A 20,835-nucleotide genomic window follows, 5' to 3' on the forward strand; every position below is an offset into this window, starting at 1 on the left:
CCACCTTTAATAAGTTCCCTATTGGTGGGCATTAAATCTGTTTCCAAAATTTTGCTATTATAAATAATGCTGCAGTGAATGACCTTCCAGACATGTCATCTTGCAAGCATATGAACATATCTGTGGGAGAAATACCCAGAAGTGGAATTACTGAGTCAATTTGTAATTTTGATATTAGTTTTTGTCAGATTTCTCTTCATTAGGATGTACATTGCCAGTGGTTGAGTACTTATTTCCCATCAGCCTTATCAGTGTGTTATTAGATTGGCAAAAATCTAAAAGTTATAGGTTAAAAAATCGTGTTTTGGTATAGTTTTAATTTGATTTTTTTTTTATTATGTGTGAGGTTTTAGCATAAAATTTTGAGTGGGATTTTATCGTGCTTTGCTGCCATTGTAAAGAGTGAATCAATCTGAATCAGCAGTTGGAAAATTATGTATAAAATATACTTATGCCTTTAGATTTTTTTTTCTTATTATACTCTAGGTAGCTCAGAGACATGGTTTCATCTTAGAGTATACATTGCATATTTTAAAGTCATACTTTAAAAATATCATGTGATTTTATAGCTATATAAGATACAGAATCATTTGATTATACAGATACTTGTAATTGGAAGGTGATCCACTTCCTAGTAATAGGGAGTTTGAAGATATATACATATATATATATATAGCAACAAAAAATTATGATGAAATTGTTACAAAAAAGAAGATTTTTCTTTTATTTAAATAATAGAATGAGCTTTTTACATTTTCCTTGGGGTTTTTTTTTTTTGGATAATTAATATTTATAGGTACTTTAAGGGAAAAAAAACTTGAGTGTTTGAATTTGTTGTTACTTAAGTAAAAAATGGGAAATTTTCAAAAGAAGAATCAACTCTTTAGTCAGGTAATAAACATATGAAAATGAACATTGCTTGGTGCTTCTTGTGTGGTTGTCACCTTTTTTCCCCTCCTTGCTTATTCAGATATGAAAGAAGGGAAATGCTCTTCTGCTTTTTCTTTTTGCTTTCAATTTAGGAAGAATTAGCACAAAGGAAGAAAGCATTCTTTATACTCATTTCTTGTATTGTGCTATTATAGACAAAAATTAAATGTTATTAAAATGTATTTTGGAACTAAGTATAGTTTATGACAGAGGTACATAAGAAACGGAATGAGAAAATAGTCATATAGATAGGGAGGGTGGCAGGGGACTCTTAGTACCCTGCTGTTCTCTTGGTCTGTGGTGTCTCATTGAAATGGCTACTGTCCATGTGAGGGGTAAGTAAATGCTACTATGTGAATAAGATATTGTTCTAGAAATGTTTTTCTACTTTTCTCTAAAAAATTTTCATCTGAAATATCATGTTACTTTTATTTGCAGACTTCACTTTTGCAATAACAATTTTCCATTAAGAAAAACCTATAGAATTTTGAGTGATGAGCAATGTACGTACATTTTAAAAATCTTAGATGAAAGGGTCATCTAACTAATACATGAAAAAACTAAGGCCTAGAGAAATTAAGTGATTTGACCAAGGCCACCCACGGCATTAGTCAGTAGGAAAGTTAGAACTAGATCCCTTTGTCCCTTTTAAGTGTTCATTCCACAGTACAGCACTACCCTGCACTTAAGCTTTAGAAACTTAATTTTGAACATAAGGGGTATTGAAAAGCCAACTAGTAAGGTCTGAAAGTCCTGTTTATACGTAAAAGCTTCACCCTATTTTTGTTGGCAAACAGTGGTGCCGTCGGCTGCTATGAGGAGACTAGCCCCTTTTTATGTTGAAGGGTGGGAGTTATACCAGTTGCGGCCTCTTTGGAGAGCAGGTTGGCAATATCTGTAAAAACTAAAAATACATATACTTCTCACCTAGCAATTTCACTTTTAGCAAATGTACACAAAGATATGTATAACTTGGTTTATTACAGTATTGTTTGTAATAAAAGAAGCCTGGAAGCAAATGTCTATTAGTAGGGGCACTAGTTAAATATATAGTAATACTATAGTGCAGTGGATTACTATGTAGATGTTAAGAATGAATTAGATCCATATGTGTCAAAATGAAGCTGTCTAAGAAAACTGGAAAAAGCAAGGTATAGAATGTGATTGCAACCATTTGCTTAAAAAATAAAGTGTGTGTGTGTGTCCACGGCACAGGCACACTTGTAGAAACATAGAATATCTCTGAAGAGATAACACAGAAAGTTGAGGGAAGTGGTTATCTCTGAGGAGGGGGACTAGGGGCTGGCAGACAAGGTTGGCTAAGACTTTTCACTGTCATATGCATATAATACTTGTTGGGAGACCATTCTTCATGGGTCTCTTATGTTTCTGTCTGTCTTGTGAGCAAAGATACTGACTGTCTTTTGTTCTTTACTGTTTTTTTCAAAAATACTATAACAAACAGTCTTGGAGTATAGAGATAGTGTCTCCCTCCTGAGAAAAAGTGAGATTTGTTTACTGTCTAGTATGATAGAGATAATGTCTCCTTGCCGCGGAGGTCGGCAGACTCACTGTCCTTAAAAGCCTTGGGCTCCCTACACTCAAGGTTCCTCGTCTGTTCCACAACCTGCCGCGTGTGCAGGCATCTCCTGCCCTCTCTGCATCGCCCCGTGTGTTTGGACTGATAATCTGTCTACTGCTATTGCTGTGACTACTGAAGTCTTTAATCTCTGACTTGTCTCATGTCTCCTGCCAGCATCCGGGAAACTACAGCAAGCCAATTTATTAGGCTTGCAAATAGGGTTACATCTCAGACCTTTCATAGTTCTTGACAAAATACCTACTGGAAAGGAGGGAGGGAGTGAGCGTCCCTTGACTTTATACTTTTTGAAACAGATTGACACAGTTGGAATTAGAATTTGTTTTATCTGGGATTTGTTTGAGCATACAGGCTGGGAATTTATTATTTTTTTTTTGCAGGCTATTCAGTTGTCTTATGGTTTTATAGAAAAATCCTGCCTCTATCTTCCCATTGCTTGATTCATTCTTTATTGAACGCCTGTTTATATCCCAGTCCACACCCTATGTGCTGCAAGGAGTGCTAGGAGAGTGGGAAGCAGTCCCTGCTCTGTGGAATATCTTTTTACAGCAGCAGGAGGTACATGTGTTGCAATCACCCCCATCTGTTGTCAGTTGATTTCTCCTCAGCTAAGCAGGCTGCTCCCTCCCTTCATGCTATTTATGTTATCAAGGGAATGAACTAAGCCTTTTTGGAGGACAGTTCTTGCCTTGTAGAAAGTAGGAATTTTGGTATGTGGCGTGACTGGCACCTCCCTTACTACAGCTTGCATAAATCCCTGCATATAATTAAATGCCTTAAGGTGTCCAACACTAATTTCTCTACCTGGGCTCTGGAGCCCACCTCCCCCATTTCTGTCTGTCTGCTTTCTGAGTTGTGAGCCTTTTTACTATTTCCTACCTGTTAGGCACTTAGAACTGCCCTGCATTAAGCCCACACTCCCTTAACCACTCCTCTTTCTCCCAGTCTCCCTTCGGTTATTGCCCACTCTTTCTGTCTTCATCATTCCATCGACTTGTTATCTCTTGGTTGTTAAAGCTAATAGAAATTTCTCAGTCTTCTTCTTCCTTCACCCCTCAGTAGTAGTAAATATTCTTGACCACAGACTTACTTGAAATACTCCTGGTTTTCGTTCTACTGACTCTGCTGCTTCTTACCTCCTTTCTGTACTCCTCTTGCCTTTAAAACTTTTCCTTAGGGTTCTCTCTTACTCTGTCCCTTCTATTGTCATTTTATAATACTTCCTGGGTGATTTTATTTACTTTGATTGCTGCAGTTACCAGTTACATGCATATATGCTGATTACTACCAAATCTGTATGTTTAATCCAGATCATGTCACCTTATTGGATATCTCCCTGTGTATGCCCCACAGGTCCCATCAATTCAACATGTTAAATTGGAATAAATCCAAAACTTCCTTTATGGTCCCCATTTCAGAGAAGGTATTAGTATCTACACAGTTACACCAGCTGGAAATCTGGGTGTTGCCTTGTCCCTACTCTCTCGCTCTTTACTCTCACTCTCTTTTCGCATCTAAGTCCAGTCATTTCAACCTAATCACTATTGAATCCTGTGTCTTTGTTTAATGAATCTTGTCTTTAACAAAATACCCTTTTCATTTGTGTGGCAGCTAAAAACACAGTCCCAATGAGTCATTTTCTTTTTCCTCAAGGAAATATATTTCTCTTTTTATTAGTCTTTTGGACTAACATTTTTACTTCACAGAACCCAAGCTATTCGTATGATATAATCAGATATGTGGTGTATTCCCACTTTAACAACTAGATTTTATTCATATTAACAGGTATATTAAAAATCTATTAAATTCACACATTTTAAATGGGAGCAAAAAAAGGGTGTCAGAGGTACTACATAATGACTCAGTTATAAGGAAGCAGAGAAGAAAGAGTAAACCAAAGACATTCACTCACAGAGCTTTTTGTGCTGGCCACTAGATGGCACAGTGGTTCCATATCCGCTGGTTGTACTGACTGGAGAAAGGGAAGGATGAGCCAGGGATAGTGTAACCAACTGTTTCAAAGAGGGGGATGTTCTTAAGTTGGTTCTATATAACCTCAGATGTCTGTCTTACATAGTAAAAGCAGGCTAGCAGTTTGTGATTACGTACGTGAATTTCTGTTTCTTTTAAGGCTGGCTTTATGCTACTAACAAATGAACCATGTCAATATCCCTCTTGTGATTTTTGTGAGAAAGTTAACTTTTTAGATAAGCATCAAAAAATATTAAAAACATTAAAAATTAAATACAAAACATTACTGTATTGTGAAATATGAGGATACACTCATTTAGTGAATGCTGCTGCTGAAATTGTACTCTTGAAAATTCATTGATAGCTATTAAATGACTGATATAGACAACTTAGATATGACGAAAATGGGGAGTACCTTTAATAAGACTGAACAAAGGTCAAGGAGAAGAGGCATTATCTTTAATTGCTTTGAAATGAAGATATTACTTTTCTCAGTTGTAGTTTACTTGAAGTTTTAAGAAAGATTCTTCACACAGCTCATATATACATTTGAAGAATATATATAGTCCTAGAACCAGAGAAATTGAACCATAATTGAGTTGTAATGTTTTTATTATATGCTGATGACTATGAAATGATTATTATCTAGTAATGAAAACTTGGTTTAGAGAACCTAGATTAAAGGGGAAAATAAAAAATGGTGAATTATGGGATATCTGGGTACTTGGGGAAATGTTTAATTTATGTGACACCCTAGGCCTTTTGTAGATTGATACAGAGTGTAAATAAATTGATAAATATTCAGGTTATGAAGCTACAGGACAGAATAGACAAAGAGTAAGATTTTTGAAAAATTTAGATATAATTGACATAACAGTTTCAGGTGCACAACATAATGATTTGTTTATATGTTGCAAAATGATCATGGTGTCTAGTTAACATCCATCGCCACACATATGTATACTTGTCTTGTGAAGAGAACTTTTAAGATCTACTTTCTTAGCAACTTCCAAATATACAACACAGTATTAGTAACTATAGTCACCATGCTATACATAATATTCCCCAGTACTTATTTATTTTATAACTGCAAATTTGTATCTTTTGATCACCTTCATCCATTTTGCACACCTCCCACCTCCACCTCTGGCAACCACTGATCTGTTCTCTGTATCTATGAGTTTTGTGGGGGATTTTTGTTTTTATTTTTAGATTCCATATATAAGTGAAGGAATAAGTTTTGAGGACAAGAACAGTTCAGGGCAGCTAAGCTCTGTGTTAAATATCTAAAACAGATGAGGAACTCTTTTGGGAAATTATTTTTTGGCAGAGTCCAGGGGCACTGGGATTCCTATGGCCCCAAAGATCTGTTTAAGCCTGAAGCCTGAAGCCTGGGGAAAATGTGAGAGCCATGCAAGAAAATTCTCTCTCTGCTTGTTCAAGTACCAGTAGAACTGAAAGAAATAGCTTTGCTGTGACCTAGGACTGGAAATAGAGGCCCTCTAGCAAAAAATCCAATGGATTAGGTTTCTAGAGAAGAATCTTTCCTTTAGATACGGATTTTAGAAAATACTGAAATGAGAATTCAAATGGTACTGTCAGTTTTAACATAACAGAATAAATATAAATTACCATAACTTTGGGTGGGCATTTTAGAAGTTGACAGCCTTTGTCTTCTTGAGATTAAGACCTTACAAAGCCTAAAGAACTTGAGCAGTTTCACTTAATATTAATAAACAGTGTTGTTTGCCCACCTTAGAATGGAAGAAAAATACAGGAAAAAAAACCCACCCCATACTGATCAGTTCTTTATTTTCATTTGATCTTTATTTTCAAATACCAAGAAGACGTGAGATTAGAGGGCAGCCTCCTACTTGCTCTCCAGTAGTAATAGCTACTGGACTCTTATAGTCAATTTGGTCATTTGGTTTGCCTGAGAGAATATCTTTATTTTCCTCTCTTCTCATTTGTCATTCAGGTCAATCTAAATCTTATAAAAATTTAGTTCTGTTTGTTGTGTCACCTCTCCCTTGATTGTGCTCTTGATGTCTGTGTTTTAAAGGTTGCCAGTTATATCTGTGCTTTCAATTTCTTAGATGCTGGCTAGCTGAAATTTTACCAAATAAACTGTGATTCAGGAATAGTAGAGAAAATAAGTATATAAAATCCATTGCATTTTTTTTTAACATTTTTTATTGATTCATAATCATTTTACAGTGTTGTGTCAAATTCCAGTGTTCAGCACAATTTTTCACTCATTCATGGACATATACACACTCATTGCCACATTTTTTTCTCTGTAAGCTACCATAACATTTTGTGTATATTTCCCTGTGCTATGTAGTATAATCTTGTTTATCTATTCTACAATTTTGAAATCCCAGTCTATCCCTTCCCACCCTCTACCCCGCCCCCCACCCCGGTAACCACAAGTCTATATTCTCTGTCCATGAGTCTATTTCTGTCCTGTATTTATGCTTTGTTTTTGTTTGTTTGTTTTTGTTTTTTAGATTCCACATATGAGCGATCTCATATGGTATTTTTCTTTCTCTTTCTGGCTTACTTCACTTAGAATGACATTCTCTAGGAGCATCCATGTTGCTGCAAATGGCGTTATATTGTCGGTTTTTATGGCTGAGTAGTATTCCATTGTATAAATATACCACCTCTTCTTTATCCAGTCACCTGTTGATGGACATTTAGGTTGTTTCCATGTTTTGGCTATTGTAAATAGTGCTGCTATGAACATTGGGGTGCAGGTGTCATCCTGAAGTAGGGTTCCTTCTGGATATATGCCCAGGAGCGGGATTCCTGGGTCATATGGTAAGTCTATTCCTAGTCTTTTGAGGAATCTCCACACTGTTTTCCATAGTGGCTGCACCAAACTGCATTCCCACCAGCAGTGTAGGAGGGTTCCCCTTTCTCCACAGCCTCTCCAGCATTTGTCATTTTTGGATTTTTGAATGACGGCCATTCTGACTGGTGTGAGGTGATACCTCATTGTAGTTTTGATTTGCATTTCTCTGATAATTAGTGATATTGAACATTTTTTCATGTGCTTTTTGATCATTTGTATGTCTTCCTTGGAGAATTGCTTGTTTAGGTCTTCTGCCCATTTTTGGATTGGGTTGTTTATTTTTTTCTTATTGAGTCGTATGAGCTGCTTATATATTTTGGAGATCAAGCCTTTGTCGGTTTCACTTGCAAAAATTTTCTCCCATTCCGTAGGTTTTCTTCTTGTTTTATTTCTGGTTTCCTTTGCTCTGCAGAAGCTTGTAAGTTTCATTAGGTCCCATTTGTTTATTCTTGCTTTTATTTCTTCTAGGAGAAAATTTTTGAAATGTATGTCAGATAATGTTTTGCCTATGTTTTCCTCTAGGAGGTTTATTGTATCTTGTCTTATGTTTAAGTCTTTAATCCACTTTGAGTTGATTTTTGTATATGGTGTAAGGGTGTGTTCTAGCTTCATTGTTTTACATGCTGCTGTCCAGTTTTCCCAACACCATTTGCTGAAGAGACTGTCTTTATTCCATTGTATATTCTTGCCTCCTTTGTCGAAGATGAGTTGACCAAAAGTTTGTGGGTTCATTTCTGGGCTCTCTATTCTGTTCCATTGGTCTATATGTCTGTTTTGGTACCAATACCATGCTGTCTTGATGACTGTAGCTCTATAGTATTGTCTGAAGTCTGGGAGAGTTATTCCTCCAGCCTCTTTCTTTCTCTTCAGTAATGCTTTAGCAATTCTAGGTCTTTGATGGTTCCATATAAATTTTATTATGATTTGTTCTAGTTCTGTGAAATATGTCCTGGGTAATTGGATAGGGATTGCATTAAATCTGTAGATTGCCTTGGGCAGTGTGACCATTTTAACAATATTGATTCTTCCAATCCAAGAGCATGGAATATCTTTCCATTTTTTAAAGTCTTCTTTAATTTCCTTCATCAATGGTTTATAGTTTTCTGTGTATAATTCTTTCACCTCCTTGGTTAGATTTATTCCCAGATATTTTATTACTTTGGGTGCTATTTTAAAGGGGATTGTTTCTTTACTTTCTTTTTCTGTTGACTTATCGTTAGTGTAAAGAAAGGCAACTGATTTTTGAACATTAATTTTGTAACCTGCTACCTTGCTGAATTCTTCGATCAGCTCTAGTAGCTTTTTTGTGGACCTTTTAGGGTTTTCTATATATAGTAACATGTCGTCAGCATATAATGACACTTTTACCTCTTCTTTTCCAATTTGGATCCCTTTTATTTCTTTCTCTTGCCTGATTGCTGTGGCTAGGACTTCCAGGACTATATTGAATAGGAGTGGTGATAGTGGGCATCCTTGTCTTGTCCCAGATTTTAGTGGGAAGCTTTTGAGTTTTTCACCGTTGAGAACTACGCTGGCTATAGGTTTGTCATATATAGCTTTTATTATGTTGAGATATGTTCCCTCTATACCCACTTTGGCAAGAGTTTTTATCATAAATGGGTGTTGAATCCATTGCATTTTATAGTTAAAACTAGAGTAGGTGAGTTTAAAAGAAATTCTTAATGTAAATTACAAAATAAAAAAGATGAAGCCCGTATATCAAAAAGATACATCAGTCTAGTGTTAGTATCTTTTTGTTAAGTGTAAGGAACCTTAAAATATTGGAAAAGAAATATCAATGAGATATTGCATTTTCTGTAAACCACTATAACATAATCTAATAGATAGAAAAGAGAGTAAAGAAACTCAATTGTAGTTAGGCTAATAATACAGGTCCCAAATAAGTCTTTCCAATGACAAGACTTGACTTGAGCACTCTGCCTCTGCCTGTATAGGGTTGGGGAGTGGGAGTGAGGTGTCACACTCATCAAAAACAGGATCTTCATTTTGGAAGGCCAAAAAATCAAAAACATAATATGTTCCATCAGAGTAAGGAGGCTCTGTTCAACCTAGAGACCCTTTTTAGTTTATTCTAGAACCTTAAAACTGGATCTTATTTCTTTAGTACTGAATTGAGTTATAAAGTATTTTTATAATTACATTTATAGTATATTTGTTTCATATTTATATAATTTTATACTTATATAATGATTTTATATTTGAGATATTATATAATTTATTGGGGATTACACTTGTTTTGAAGAACTCTGGTGAAATAAAGTCCTATGGTTATGAAATATGGGAGATTAAATAGCTCAGTAGAACTGTAAATTTTACTTATTAACCTATAAATTTTACTTCTGAAGTAAGTTTGAAGCGTTTGTAGAAAAATTATGTATCTACAGCTACCCTTTAAACTGTTCAGTTAACCTCCTGGGATTTTTTTCTAATTTTCTCTGACTTTGGTACTTTCTGATCTTTTTGAAACAGTGATCACATGGAAAATGTGTGTGGCTACTTAATGAAGTACACCAACCTTGTCACTGGGTGGCAGTACAGGTAAGTGTGATTAATCTGTCATATCAGTCTCCCAAGAGACCGGAAGTGGAGCTGATAATTTTATATTCTCATCTTACTTCAGCATAGATATGGCTGGGAAACCTGTTACAGGAAGATTTACCATTTTTTTCTAAAGGTCTGATGACTTTCTTCTCTTTTCTAGAGGGTAGGAGGAATTAACACCTGTCTAAATTACAGCCTCCAAATGCCTCAGAAATTACTATTATATTAATATTAGAATAATTTGTTCACTTGCTTTGGGCTTTTTTTATGCATACTTTCAGTGGTTAGGCTTTTTGGGTGGTTTGGAGGCAGCAAAGAGTTTTGTGTTAAGTGCCTGTTCAAGATGCTCAAAACTTCTCTGGGGCCCTAGAGAGTTTAAATAACCAACTTAAGGTCACACAGGCAGTCCTATCTTAAATACTTTGTGGAATTGGTAGTTGTGGGGCAGAGGATGAAACTTTTTTTTTTGTGTGTGGTGAAATAAACATAACAAAATTTACCGTTTTAAACATTTTTAGGTGTACAGTTCAGTGGCATATACATTCACATTGTTGTGCAACCATCACCTCATTCCTCTCCAGAGCTTTTGGCATCTTCTCATACTAAACCTCCGTACCTGTTAAGCAATCACTCCACATTTCTCCCTCCCCTGAGTCCTTAGCAACCACTGTTCTACTTCCTGTCTCTATGAACTTGACTACTCTAGGTAACCTCATATAAATGGTGTGGCTTATTCACTTAGTATGATGTCTTCAGAGTTCTTTCATGTAGTGTGTATCAGAATTTCCTACCTTTTTAAGGCTGAATAATGGTCCGTAGTTATGTATGCACCACATTTTGTTTAGCCCGTCACCTATCAATGGACGTTTGGGTTGCTTCCACCTTTTGACTATTGTGAACAATGCTGCTGTAAACATTGGCGCACACATACCTGTTGGAGTGCCTGCTTTCATTTTCTGTGTGCATACCCAGAAGTGGAATTGCTAGATCTCATGGTAATTCTGTGTGTAACATGTTGGGGAATCTCCATTTTGTTTTCCATAGCTACTGTACAATTTTACATTCCCACCAGCAATGCACAGAAGTTCCAATTTCTTTACATCCTCCCAACCAACACTTGCTACTTTGTTTTCCTCTGTGTGTTTTTAATAATAGTCATCCTAATGGGTGTTATGTGGTATCTCATTGTGATTTTTAAACTATTTAAAAGAGAAGGGCGGGAGGGTATAACACAATGGTAGAGTGCATGCTTAGCAAACAGCAGGTCCTGGGTTCAATCCCCAGTACCTCCATTTAAAAATAAATAAATAAATAAACCTAATTACCTCTCCCCACAAAGAAGAGTAGAAATTAAAAAAAAATTTTTTTTTAAGTGAGAAAGCTAGAATTTGAACCCAAATAGTTCTGGCTCCCAAGTCTATGTTCTTTGCATTATAACATGCTGCTTTTTATCCGTATGTCATTTGGAAGACTTCTGCTTTTGGCTGTGATGGGATAACTGGAGGTGAATTTTCTGTTCTACCTTAAACAACTGGAAAATGAGACATAGTATAAGAAAGAATGATTTTTATTTATTTATTTTTAAACATTTTTAAACATCTTTTTATTAATAGTCATTTTACAATGTTGTGTCAAATTCCAGTGTAGAGCACAATTTTTCAGTTATACATGAACATACATATATATTCATTGTCACTTTTTTCTTCTCTGTGAGCTACCACAAGATCTTGTATGTATTTCCCTGTGCTATATAGTATAATCTTGTTTATCTATTCTACGTATACCCGTCAGTATCTACAAATTTTGAACTCCCAGTCTGTCCTTTCCCACGCCCCTCCCCCTTTGCAACCACAAGTTTGTATTCTGTGTCTTTGAGTCTGTTTCTGTTTTGTATTTATGTTCTTTTTTTAGATTCCACATATGAGTAATCTCATATGGTATTTTGAAAGAATGATTTTTAGACGTTTAAAAAATAGTCAAAACACTGATGAACATATGATTGTTTAAAAGAGAAGGCAGCTTGGGTCATGTTTAGTTTGAAGTGACATTAGGGCTTTCAGATAGGAGTGACATGCAGGAAGTTGGAGGTCATAAGAGAAGTCAAAACTGGATATGAAAACATGGAAGGGAATCATTCCTATATAAGTGGAAAGGGTAGTTTTCTAAGGTTCCTCTCTTTTATCAAATAAATAAATAAATAAACAAATAAATAAAAAATAAAAGGGCAAAGTCAAGGGAGCCATTCACTTTGCATTTTCCCACCTCAGTTTTTGTGTAATTTTTGAAGGTTTATGTATGTAAATGACATATAAAGTATGTTTTTAAAAAAATTGTCATTTTGCTCTTAGCATTATTCTTTGTTCTCTTTTTAAAAAGGGAACTATGTTAACTTTTCTCCCCCACAACATTCAACAACTTTCATTCATGTAATATTACTGAATATTGTTGAGAAATCTCAAAAGTGAACAGAGTAAGAAAGCTCTGAAACATACCCACCGTATAAGATTTAGTATGTTAAAAGATGGCATTTCGGATCAGTGGTAACTTACAGCCATGGGATAAGGGGGCAGGTGTTTGTATCATTGCGTGAGGGAGCCTACCAAAAAGATCCATTGGTCACTGGTTGCCTGGGGAGTTAGCTAAGAGATCCAAGGGAAGTTCTAGCATATAGAGGGGCATTGCCTCTGCGGACGTGATCCCTCCAGCTGTCTAAGAGGCCAGTTTTCGCAGCAGAGGAAAGTGTGGGGATAAAGACAACCTACCCCTGTTTGCCACTGAAAACAGAACCTTTTACTAACTTGCTCCCTCACGGAGGTCTTAGCTTGCCAATTTGGTTGCTGTAAGCCCGCTGTAGAAAAAACTTCCATCTTCCATTTTCTGTCAACCTGGCTGAAGTCTTGTGGCACAGCAGAGATATACTGGGTTCCCAGCATGGTATGTGCAGGTTGAGTGATTAAAGGGGAACAGAAAGGTTAAGACCATGTTAAAGAATCTTAGGTTTAGTAGCTCAGCTCCTTTTGGCGGGCCGAGCCGCTTTGTCCATGTGCTACAGATAAAGCTTAGGTAACAAAAGCACTGTACCTGTGCCAGATATTCAAGACAGTTACCCTGCAGCCCATTTCTGTTTTGACTAAGGGCCACTTAGAGCAGCTTGGAGAAATCCAGCATGGGCATACTCTTTAAATAACTGCTTGCTCTGGAATGTAGTACCTTAGTTAGGAAAGAGCAAGGAAGGAACCCACTTCTTTTACTTTCAGTCTAATGGTGAAGTGAGATCCTTTCCTGTTTTGCTTAGAAGTTCTATACATGCTCAGCACTGAGGCCTAGCATGTTTGAAACAAAACATATAGGTGCCTTTCCATCCCAACTCTTCACTAAAGTTGATTTTTGTCATCATAAGACATACTTCCAAGTCAGAATGTTTTTTAGATTTAAGTTCCATTTGGTGACACTTCACCTTAAGTTGTAGCCTGTTCTGAAGATGAGTCATTTTCTCAAATTGGCAGTCTTTGTTATTTTGAAATTGCAAAAAAAAACCCCAAAACCCGATTATTTAAAATTTTTTTAACAACTTAGGTGACTTTTCTGCATGTAAAGATAGATGCTGAATCTTAAGCCTTTGTTTCTACATTTCTTTAGCTTCTTGGTTAGGCCAACTTGCTAAAAAATACCATAAACAAGAGTCTAGTACCCTTCTGGGCAAAATAGCTTTAGTAAGTTTCCTCCTATGTGGATTGTCTATCTATCCCCAATTTATACATCTTGTAAAGTATCTCTAGAGACGGGATGAAGGAAGAACATTTGAATTAATCTATGTATGATAAAAGACAGCCCAAAATGCCTATTATTACCAGTGGGTCCATAGCATCATCTTAGTATAAGAAAGAAATCAGTTACTGGCTCATTCCTCTCATTTTACCAGTCATTCTTCCGTATTACTTTTTGTGTATCTAGGTATATCCCATGTTGTAAATTTGTGGTAATGTTTTTGGGATAAGAAATACATGCCCACAGCAAACTTGAGATTTCCAAACATACTGTTCTTTAAATTGTCTTTGAATTTACTATTTTTAAGAGATGAGACCAGTCTTTTTCCCTTGACTGTTTGAAATGAATTGTACTTATTGCTTCAAACATAGGAAGAGATTTCTTTCCTTCCTCATTTCCTTCGTTTGTTCCTTTCTTTATTTCTTGTTTGTTCATTTGTTCCTTTAGTTCACAGCTTTATTGAGATATAGTGCCCATTTGAAGTGTACAACTCAATGGTTTTTGGTATATTCAAGAGACAGCTTTCTTGCTAACGGACCCATTCCATTTATTTATGAGTTTTTTTTGTGGTAGATTCATGTCTTAGTCTGTTCAAACTGCTGTAACAAAATGCCACGGACTGGGTAGCTTATAAACAATAGAAATTTATTTCTCACAGTTCTGGAGGTTGGAAGTCCATGATCATGGTGCCAGCATGCTTGGGTGAGGGCCCTCACAGACTTCGCATTGTAGTCTCATGGCCAAAAAGGGGCCAGGGAGCTTGCTTGGGTCTCTTTTATAAGGGCACTAATCCCATTCATGAGGGTTTTCCACCCTTATGACCTTACCACTTCCCAAAGGCCCCATCTCTTATTATCATTATCTTAGAGATTAGGATTTCCACATATGACTTTTAGGGGGACACATTCAGACCAGCCATAGCAGATTACTAAGGATGGGTCATATGTTTTAAAAATATAAGATGATTTCAGTGGCTGTTTTGTGTTAATTAAAATAATCCCTTCAAATCTTAGGGAAAATAATGATAAACAGCCCATTTGAAAATGGCCAAAAGATGAGGAGCAGGTCACTAAGTACAACTACGGATGGCCAATAAACACATGAAAAAATGTTTGACTCCTCTAGAAATTAAAGGAATGAAAGTTTAAAACTCTCAAAAGTATTAAAATTATTTTTATCAAATGTAATATGTGAACATAGTTTAAAAAATCACAAGCAAGCTAAAAGACAAATAATAAAAACAATAGTTTTTTTTGCTTTTCAATCTCCCATTTCAGGCAGGTGCTTTCAATTTCTTTTACTTGCTTCTCATCTTGTTTTTTTTTCCCTGAATAAAAAACTGATTCAAAAAACAAACAAACAAACCCCGCTGATTCTGTTCTCTCCCAGTTAGGTATGGTTGATATGATTGCCACGTTGCTTAAGACAACATCTTCTAGGAACTTGAACTGGATCAAATGGTCTACCTGGTTCCTTTACAGAACACACTAACATATAGAATGCAAAATTGCTCTAAACACAAACATCAGTGTTTTGAAATAGAAACTAAAAAATTTTTTTTCTCTAAAGACAAAACTGTTGTACTATTTAAACTGGAATCTGAATTAATATGTTTCCCAGTCTGGAACCAAATCAGATCGTCAAATTCTTTTCCAAAGTGTATCAGTATTTCATCATTTGGTTTCAAGTTCTTTACGTTTCTGCATCTCCAGTTGCAGCTTTTTCATTTTTAAACAGGATCAGTAATCTGTAGTTGTGACCTATTTAATGATACATTTACAAAATCTTTCTACCTTAGCATTATTCTCATTGTTTATTTCACTGGTTAAATCTTAAATCAGATTCATTTCTTACCTAGCATTTGTTAACCTCAGAGCTTATGTTTTGATTTATCTCCAGTGAATTTTAAATAAAAATATCCCCAATATCCTTTGGTCTTTGGGCAACTTACCCTCCCTGTTAATGAATTCTAGAGATAAATCTTCCTCTGAAAAGATACTGTATCTTTTGTTTCCCTTTTGCATTATCTGGTATGCCTCTTCCCCATTAAATACCTCTTTCTCAGCTGAAGGTTTTATATCTTTTTTATTAAACTCGTCCAATTTTTCAATAATATTTACTGCTAGGAAATTCAATCTAGTATTTCAAGTACTTCTTGAAATGCTTTTGAATTTTGTTTTCAATAGCAAAAACTCCAAACTATGGGATTAAAATTTGGTTTGCTTTTGTTTGACTAGGAGAATTATTTTTAAATTATGACTTTTCTTTTAATCGTTATAGGTTTTTTGTTTTAAACAATGAAGCTGGGCTATTGGAGTACTTTGTGAATGAACAGTCTAGAAATCAAAAACCCAGAGGTACTTTGCAGCTTGCAGGAGCTGTAATATCACCCAGTGATGAGGACTCTCACACCTTCACTGTAAATGCTGCCAGTGGGGAACAGTATAAACTCAGAGGTATGACTGAGATATGAGAATTAATAGTGTGATTTTCTTCCTCCCTTGAGAAGTTGGTGTACTTCCCTGCTATGTGGGTTTTGGAAATAAAAACTGCTGTCACTGATGATACAGACATAATATTCTAAACCTTGGAATTGCTTTAAGGATTTATGAAATGTGTTTTAATTAATAACTTTTTTAAAGTGACACAATGAACAAGTCTATTTAAAATTGGTTCCTCCAAGAAATTTGTGTAGATGAAACCCTGATTACTGAGAAATCTAAAACATGGACTTGTTTAAGCTTTTTTTTATGTCTTCCATGGCTTTGTATTTTACCTCCTTTCCTGATTTGGTTCATATGCTCTCTTTGTGGTTTTTAGTGACTTAACGTATGTAAGTGGGATTTATTAAATGTTCATATTCATTAAAATAAAGTATAACTTGTTTAGATAAATTTAATTTGAACAAAAGTATGTGTTTTTTATTTAATTAATATACATAAGGGATAACGATAATCCTAACTGACCGTGCTGCTAGAGATCTGAAAGAATATATTGAGTGCACATCCAGTGCTTAATAGAGGTTAGTTCTTTAAAGAAGAGCATATTTTTATGAGAAAGTTGACATGTCAAGTCTCATATACCCACCTAGCTGGTTGTAATTTATCCTTCTTATGAAATATCCACATCCAGCTACGGTGTTACCTAACAAGGTTGATGCTTTGTTGCCAGAGCCTCTTTCCTACCTCCCTCTGGTCAGGGACATTTACTCTAGGGAGAGTAGGACCATCCTCTGATTTTCAATTATCTATTCTTTATACTACAGACAATTAATTGTATTTAAAAAGTAAACAAAAGGTGAATAACTTGTAAATACTTTTTATCAGCCACAGATGCTAAAGAGCGACAACATTGGGTTAGCAGACTTCAGATATGTACACAACACCACACTGAAGCTATTGGCAAGGTATGTGGATTAATATATGATATTAATGCACAAAAATGGGGAAAGATTTTCTAACTTTATTTTTTTGTACTTTTAAATTGAGATACTAATCACATACCATAAAATTTGCCCTTTTTAAGTATACAATTTCATGGTCTGTGGTATATTCACAGGATTGTACAACTGTTTTAAGTATCTAATTCCCAGACATTTTCATCACCTCCCAAAAAACCCATATGCATTAGCAGTCACTCTATTCCCCTCTTCCCAATCCCCTGGCAGACACTAGCCTATTTTCTGTTTCAGTGGATTTGTCTGTCCTGGGCATTTCATATAAACGGCATCATACAATATGTGGTTATTTTGTCTGGCTTCTTACATAAGCATACTGTTTCCAAGTTTCACCCCGTCATTACATGTATTATACTTTTTTCCTTCTTAAGGCCAAATAATACTTTATTGTATGGCTATACCACATTTTGTTTACCCATTCATCAGTTGATGGACATATAGATTGTTTACATTTTGTGGCTATTATGAATAATACTGCTATGAGCATTTGTGTTCAAGTTTTTGTGTGACCACAGGATTTCAGTTCTCTGGGTTATGTTTCTAGGAGTGGAATTACGGGGTTATATGGTAGTTCTCTGTTTAACTATTTGAGGAACTGCTAAACTGTTTTCCAAAGTGGTCAGACTTTCACGTTCTCACCAGCAATGCATGAGGGTTGCAGTTTCTCCATATTCTTGCCAATACTTGTTCCTGTCCTTTTTTATGATTATTGTGACCACCCCTAATGAGTGTTAAGTAGAGTTTTATTGTGGTTTTGATTTTGTTTCTCTAATGACTAATAATGTTCAGCATCTTTTCATGTGCTTGTGGATCATTTGTACATCTCCTTTGGAGTGTTTTATTTTTTAAGATAAAAAGGAAGGTCTTAGAACTTGAAATCTGAGGTTAGAAATGTCTAAAAACTAATATATTGGCAGCATAGTTACAGGATTCCATACTTTTTTTCTTCCTAGTGTTTTTTCCCCATAACTAAATTTTTAAAAGTTGTGGTTTAGGCCTATGGCTTAGTCTTCAGGAAATCCAACATAAAAGCTTTATTCGTGCTGCATGATTCTGATCACTGGTAGTGACTAGAAAGTGCTAGTTTGTTCCAAAGATAATTGAATGTTACATTAAAAAGTTTATGTTGAGTATTGCTCAGTATATTTTTTGCTTCAATCATGGTGTTTAAAGATCTGAAATTAGAAATTTCTTGTTTTTCTAATATATGTCTAATGTGGAAAAAAAGTGCTTGACAGCACAAACCTGGGATTAATTTTCTAAATAAATTACCAGTTGGATGTATGAAATACTTCAACTTTAAATGTCTTAAATTTTATCATCTTCAGAAATGTTCTTGTAGTCAATTCTGAAGTTAATTTTATTTTTAAAACTGTTCATGTGTAAGCCTCCAGTATATGATAGGTTGTGAGTTAACCTAAATTTTAAAAAAGGAATGAATTTTTTTGTTTGTCTAATAGAATAATCCTCCTCTGAAATCACGGAGCTTCTCACTTGCATCTAGTGGTAATTCTCCTATATCCCAGAGGAGACCAAGCCAAAATGCCATTTCCTTTTTTAATGTTGGACATTCCAAACTACAATCAGTGAGCAAAAGAGCTAACTTACCTCCAGACCATCTTGTGGAAGTCAGAGAAGTAAGTATGAATTGAAATCAAGTTAAAATGCATAAAATAATCTTAACCTGCTTGGTTTTCTCACAGAAGTTTTTTAAAATTTTATTTGTGTCTTCTGGGGCCCTCAATGTTTAAGTCATAAAGATTCCCTGATTCCTAAATTTTGTCAACCAGGTTCTTTGTACACTGTTATTTTTTAAAAGTCTGTATCTTTCAGTATAAGTACAGACTCCTTTAATGTAAAATTCACGATCAAAAAGGTTATTGTTAAGCCTAGTGGGAAGACTGTATAGCCAAATAAGTGACTTTTTAAGAAACTGATACATGTAAATAGAGAATTTTAAGCACACAAAAAAACAGAATACTTAAATCCTTGATGTTGCCTCCTCTCACCATTTTCTTCTTCTCTTTCAAACTGAGTACCAAATTATTCTAGTTAATAAATGTTGTGGTTGTTAGGTTCTGAATAATCCAGGTGTTGTTTACTGAGATAAATTTGGTAGAGTTCATAGCTATTTATGTAGTGGATTGTGAAAATAGTATCATAAATCACACCCAAATGATTTAAAGGAGGAGGCTAGTGGAATGTTCTATCAAGTTATTTTAGGTTGTATTTCTAGATGAAGAAGTTGAGATTTAAAGAAATGAATTAACATGCTTGAGATAAACAAACAATAGCTTTTGACTCACTTTTTAGTCCTGTTATAAGTAAGTGATAATTATAAACACCTTCTTCATAAAATGATACATTTTTAGTGTTTATGTTGATGGTATTCAATCTGTAGATATACATCGGTGTTTGTGTCTTAAGGGAATCAGAGTGCTTCTATATCAATCTAGAGTGAAGGAAAAGGAAACATTAAATGTGGTTAAAGTAACAAGGGATAGAATAAAGAAAAAACATCTAGGGGCAGACTTGTGTAATAGTGTATTCCTTAACCCTTAAAAATTAGGCCACCATGAAATTTTTGAAACTTTTCCATCATGGCTAGTAATGGGAGTTTGAAGATCCTTCAGAGAAGCTGACTGTATTCTATTTATTGATCTGGGTGTTGGTTACATGGGTGTGTTTGGTTTATGAAAATCCATCAAGCCTACATACTTGTGATACATGTACTTTTCTATCTGTAATACTATATGTCAGTATAGTTTAGTAAAAATTTAAAAAGAAGCAAAAAGTATATAGGTGAAATTGTCATGAATTATGGTGTACATTTTCAAGGAAAAGGAACCTTTTTGTATTTAAAATTTTAGCGATCTGTGGAGGCCTCTTCTTGGCTGGGTTTGGATCTTTATACCTGATATACTGAGACCATTGTCATATCTCTCTTAGCTTTTCTTCTGCTGTGATGACTTTAATCACCTTCTCTTCTCTATCCTGCTCTAATGGTTGTTTTGTATTCTTATACCCAGGGGTAATTTCTTACAATACCTGCACTGTAAAAAAAGTATTCTGTGACTTTAAATATACCTTTCATAACACTGTGATAGCATGTTAATATTTAGCATGTAACTCTGACACTTGTATGTAGAGTGTGTGTCCCCAAAGTTTTAACAAGTACCTTTTTCGGAAAGACAGATATTTGCTTACAGAACTAATTAATGACTTTCTTGAATTATGGCACCAGCAGTTATCCTAGGATTTGTGTTGTACCATTGTTTGACAATTTTTTTTGCTAATGCCACATGCAAAAAAAAGTTTCAGTTGAGTGTGTCTTTAGTAGGTTGATGTTTTTGCTTTCAAGAATTCAGCAGTTCAAACTTTAAAATTAATGACTCTGTTAGGAACATTTCTGTACCAGTGGAATAAATTCTGTTTCTGAGAATTTATACCATTTGGAGTCATACCATTTTTTGTCCTCTAGACAGATATTAAATATCTCTGGAACTACTTTTTCATTTAAAAGTTAGTTTATTGCCAATTATTTAAAATCATCATAATCTGGTCTCTAGAGGCATGTTGTTTTCTAGCCTTGCTTTTGAAGCCATGCATTTAAGAATCTTGTTTCAGCTTTGTGGCTTGGATGTATTTCATTGTGGAAGCTTTAAATGCTTTATGAAAGCAGGGGCCCTA

At 35.1% G+C, this 20,835-nt stretch overlaps 1 protein-coding gene across 1 annotated transcript in view; it reads left to right on the top strand.

The window, feature by feature from the left end:
- OSBPL11 (oxysterol binding protein like 11) overlaps positions 1–20,835 on the top strand; it is a 75,617-nt gene that overhangs the window by 8,636 nt on the left and 46,146 nt on the right. Inside the window, exons 2-5 of the mRNA XM_006200897.4 lie at positions 9,849–9,917; positions 15,969–16,144; positions 17,015–17,094; positions 18,606–18,782. Of these exons, the coding sequence (XP_006200959.1) occupies positions 9,849–9,917; positions 15,969–16,144; positions 17,015–17,094; positions 18,606–18,782 (502 nt within the window). The remainder of the gene's footprint in view (positions 1–9,848; positions 9,918–15,968; positions 16,145–17,014; positions 17,095–18,605; positions 18,783–20,835) is intronic.

Source organism: Vicugna pacos, chromosome 1 (assembly GCF_048564905.1).
Source record: "Vicugna pacos chromosome 1, VicPac4, whole genome shotgun sequence".
In the NCBI taxonomy this organism is placed as follows: Eukaryota; Metazoa; Chordata; class Mammalia; order Artiodactyla; family Camelidae; genus Vicugna; species Vicugna pacos.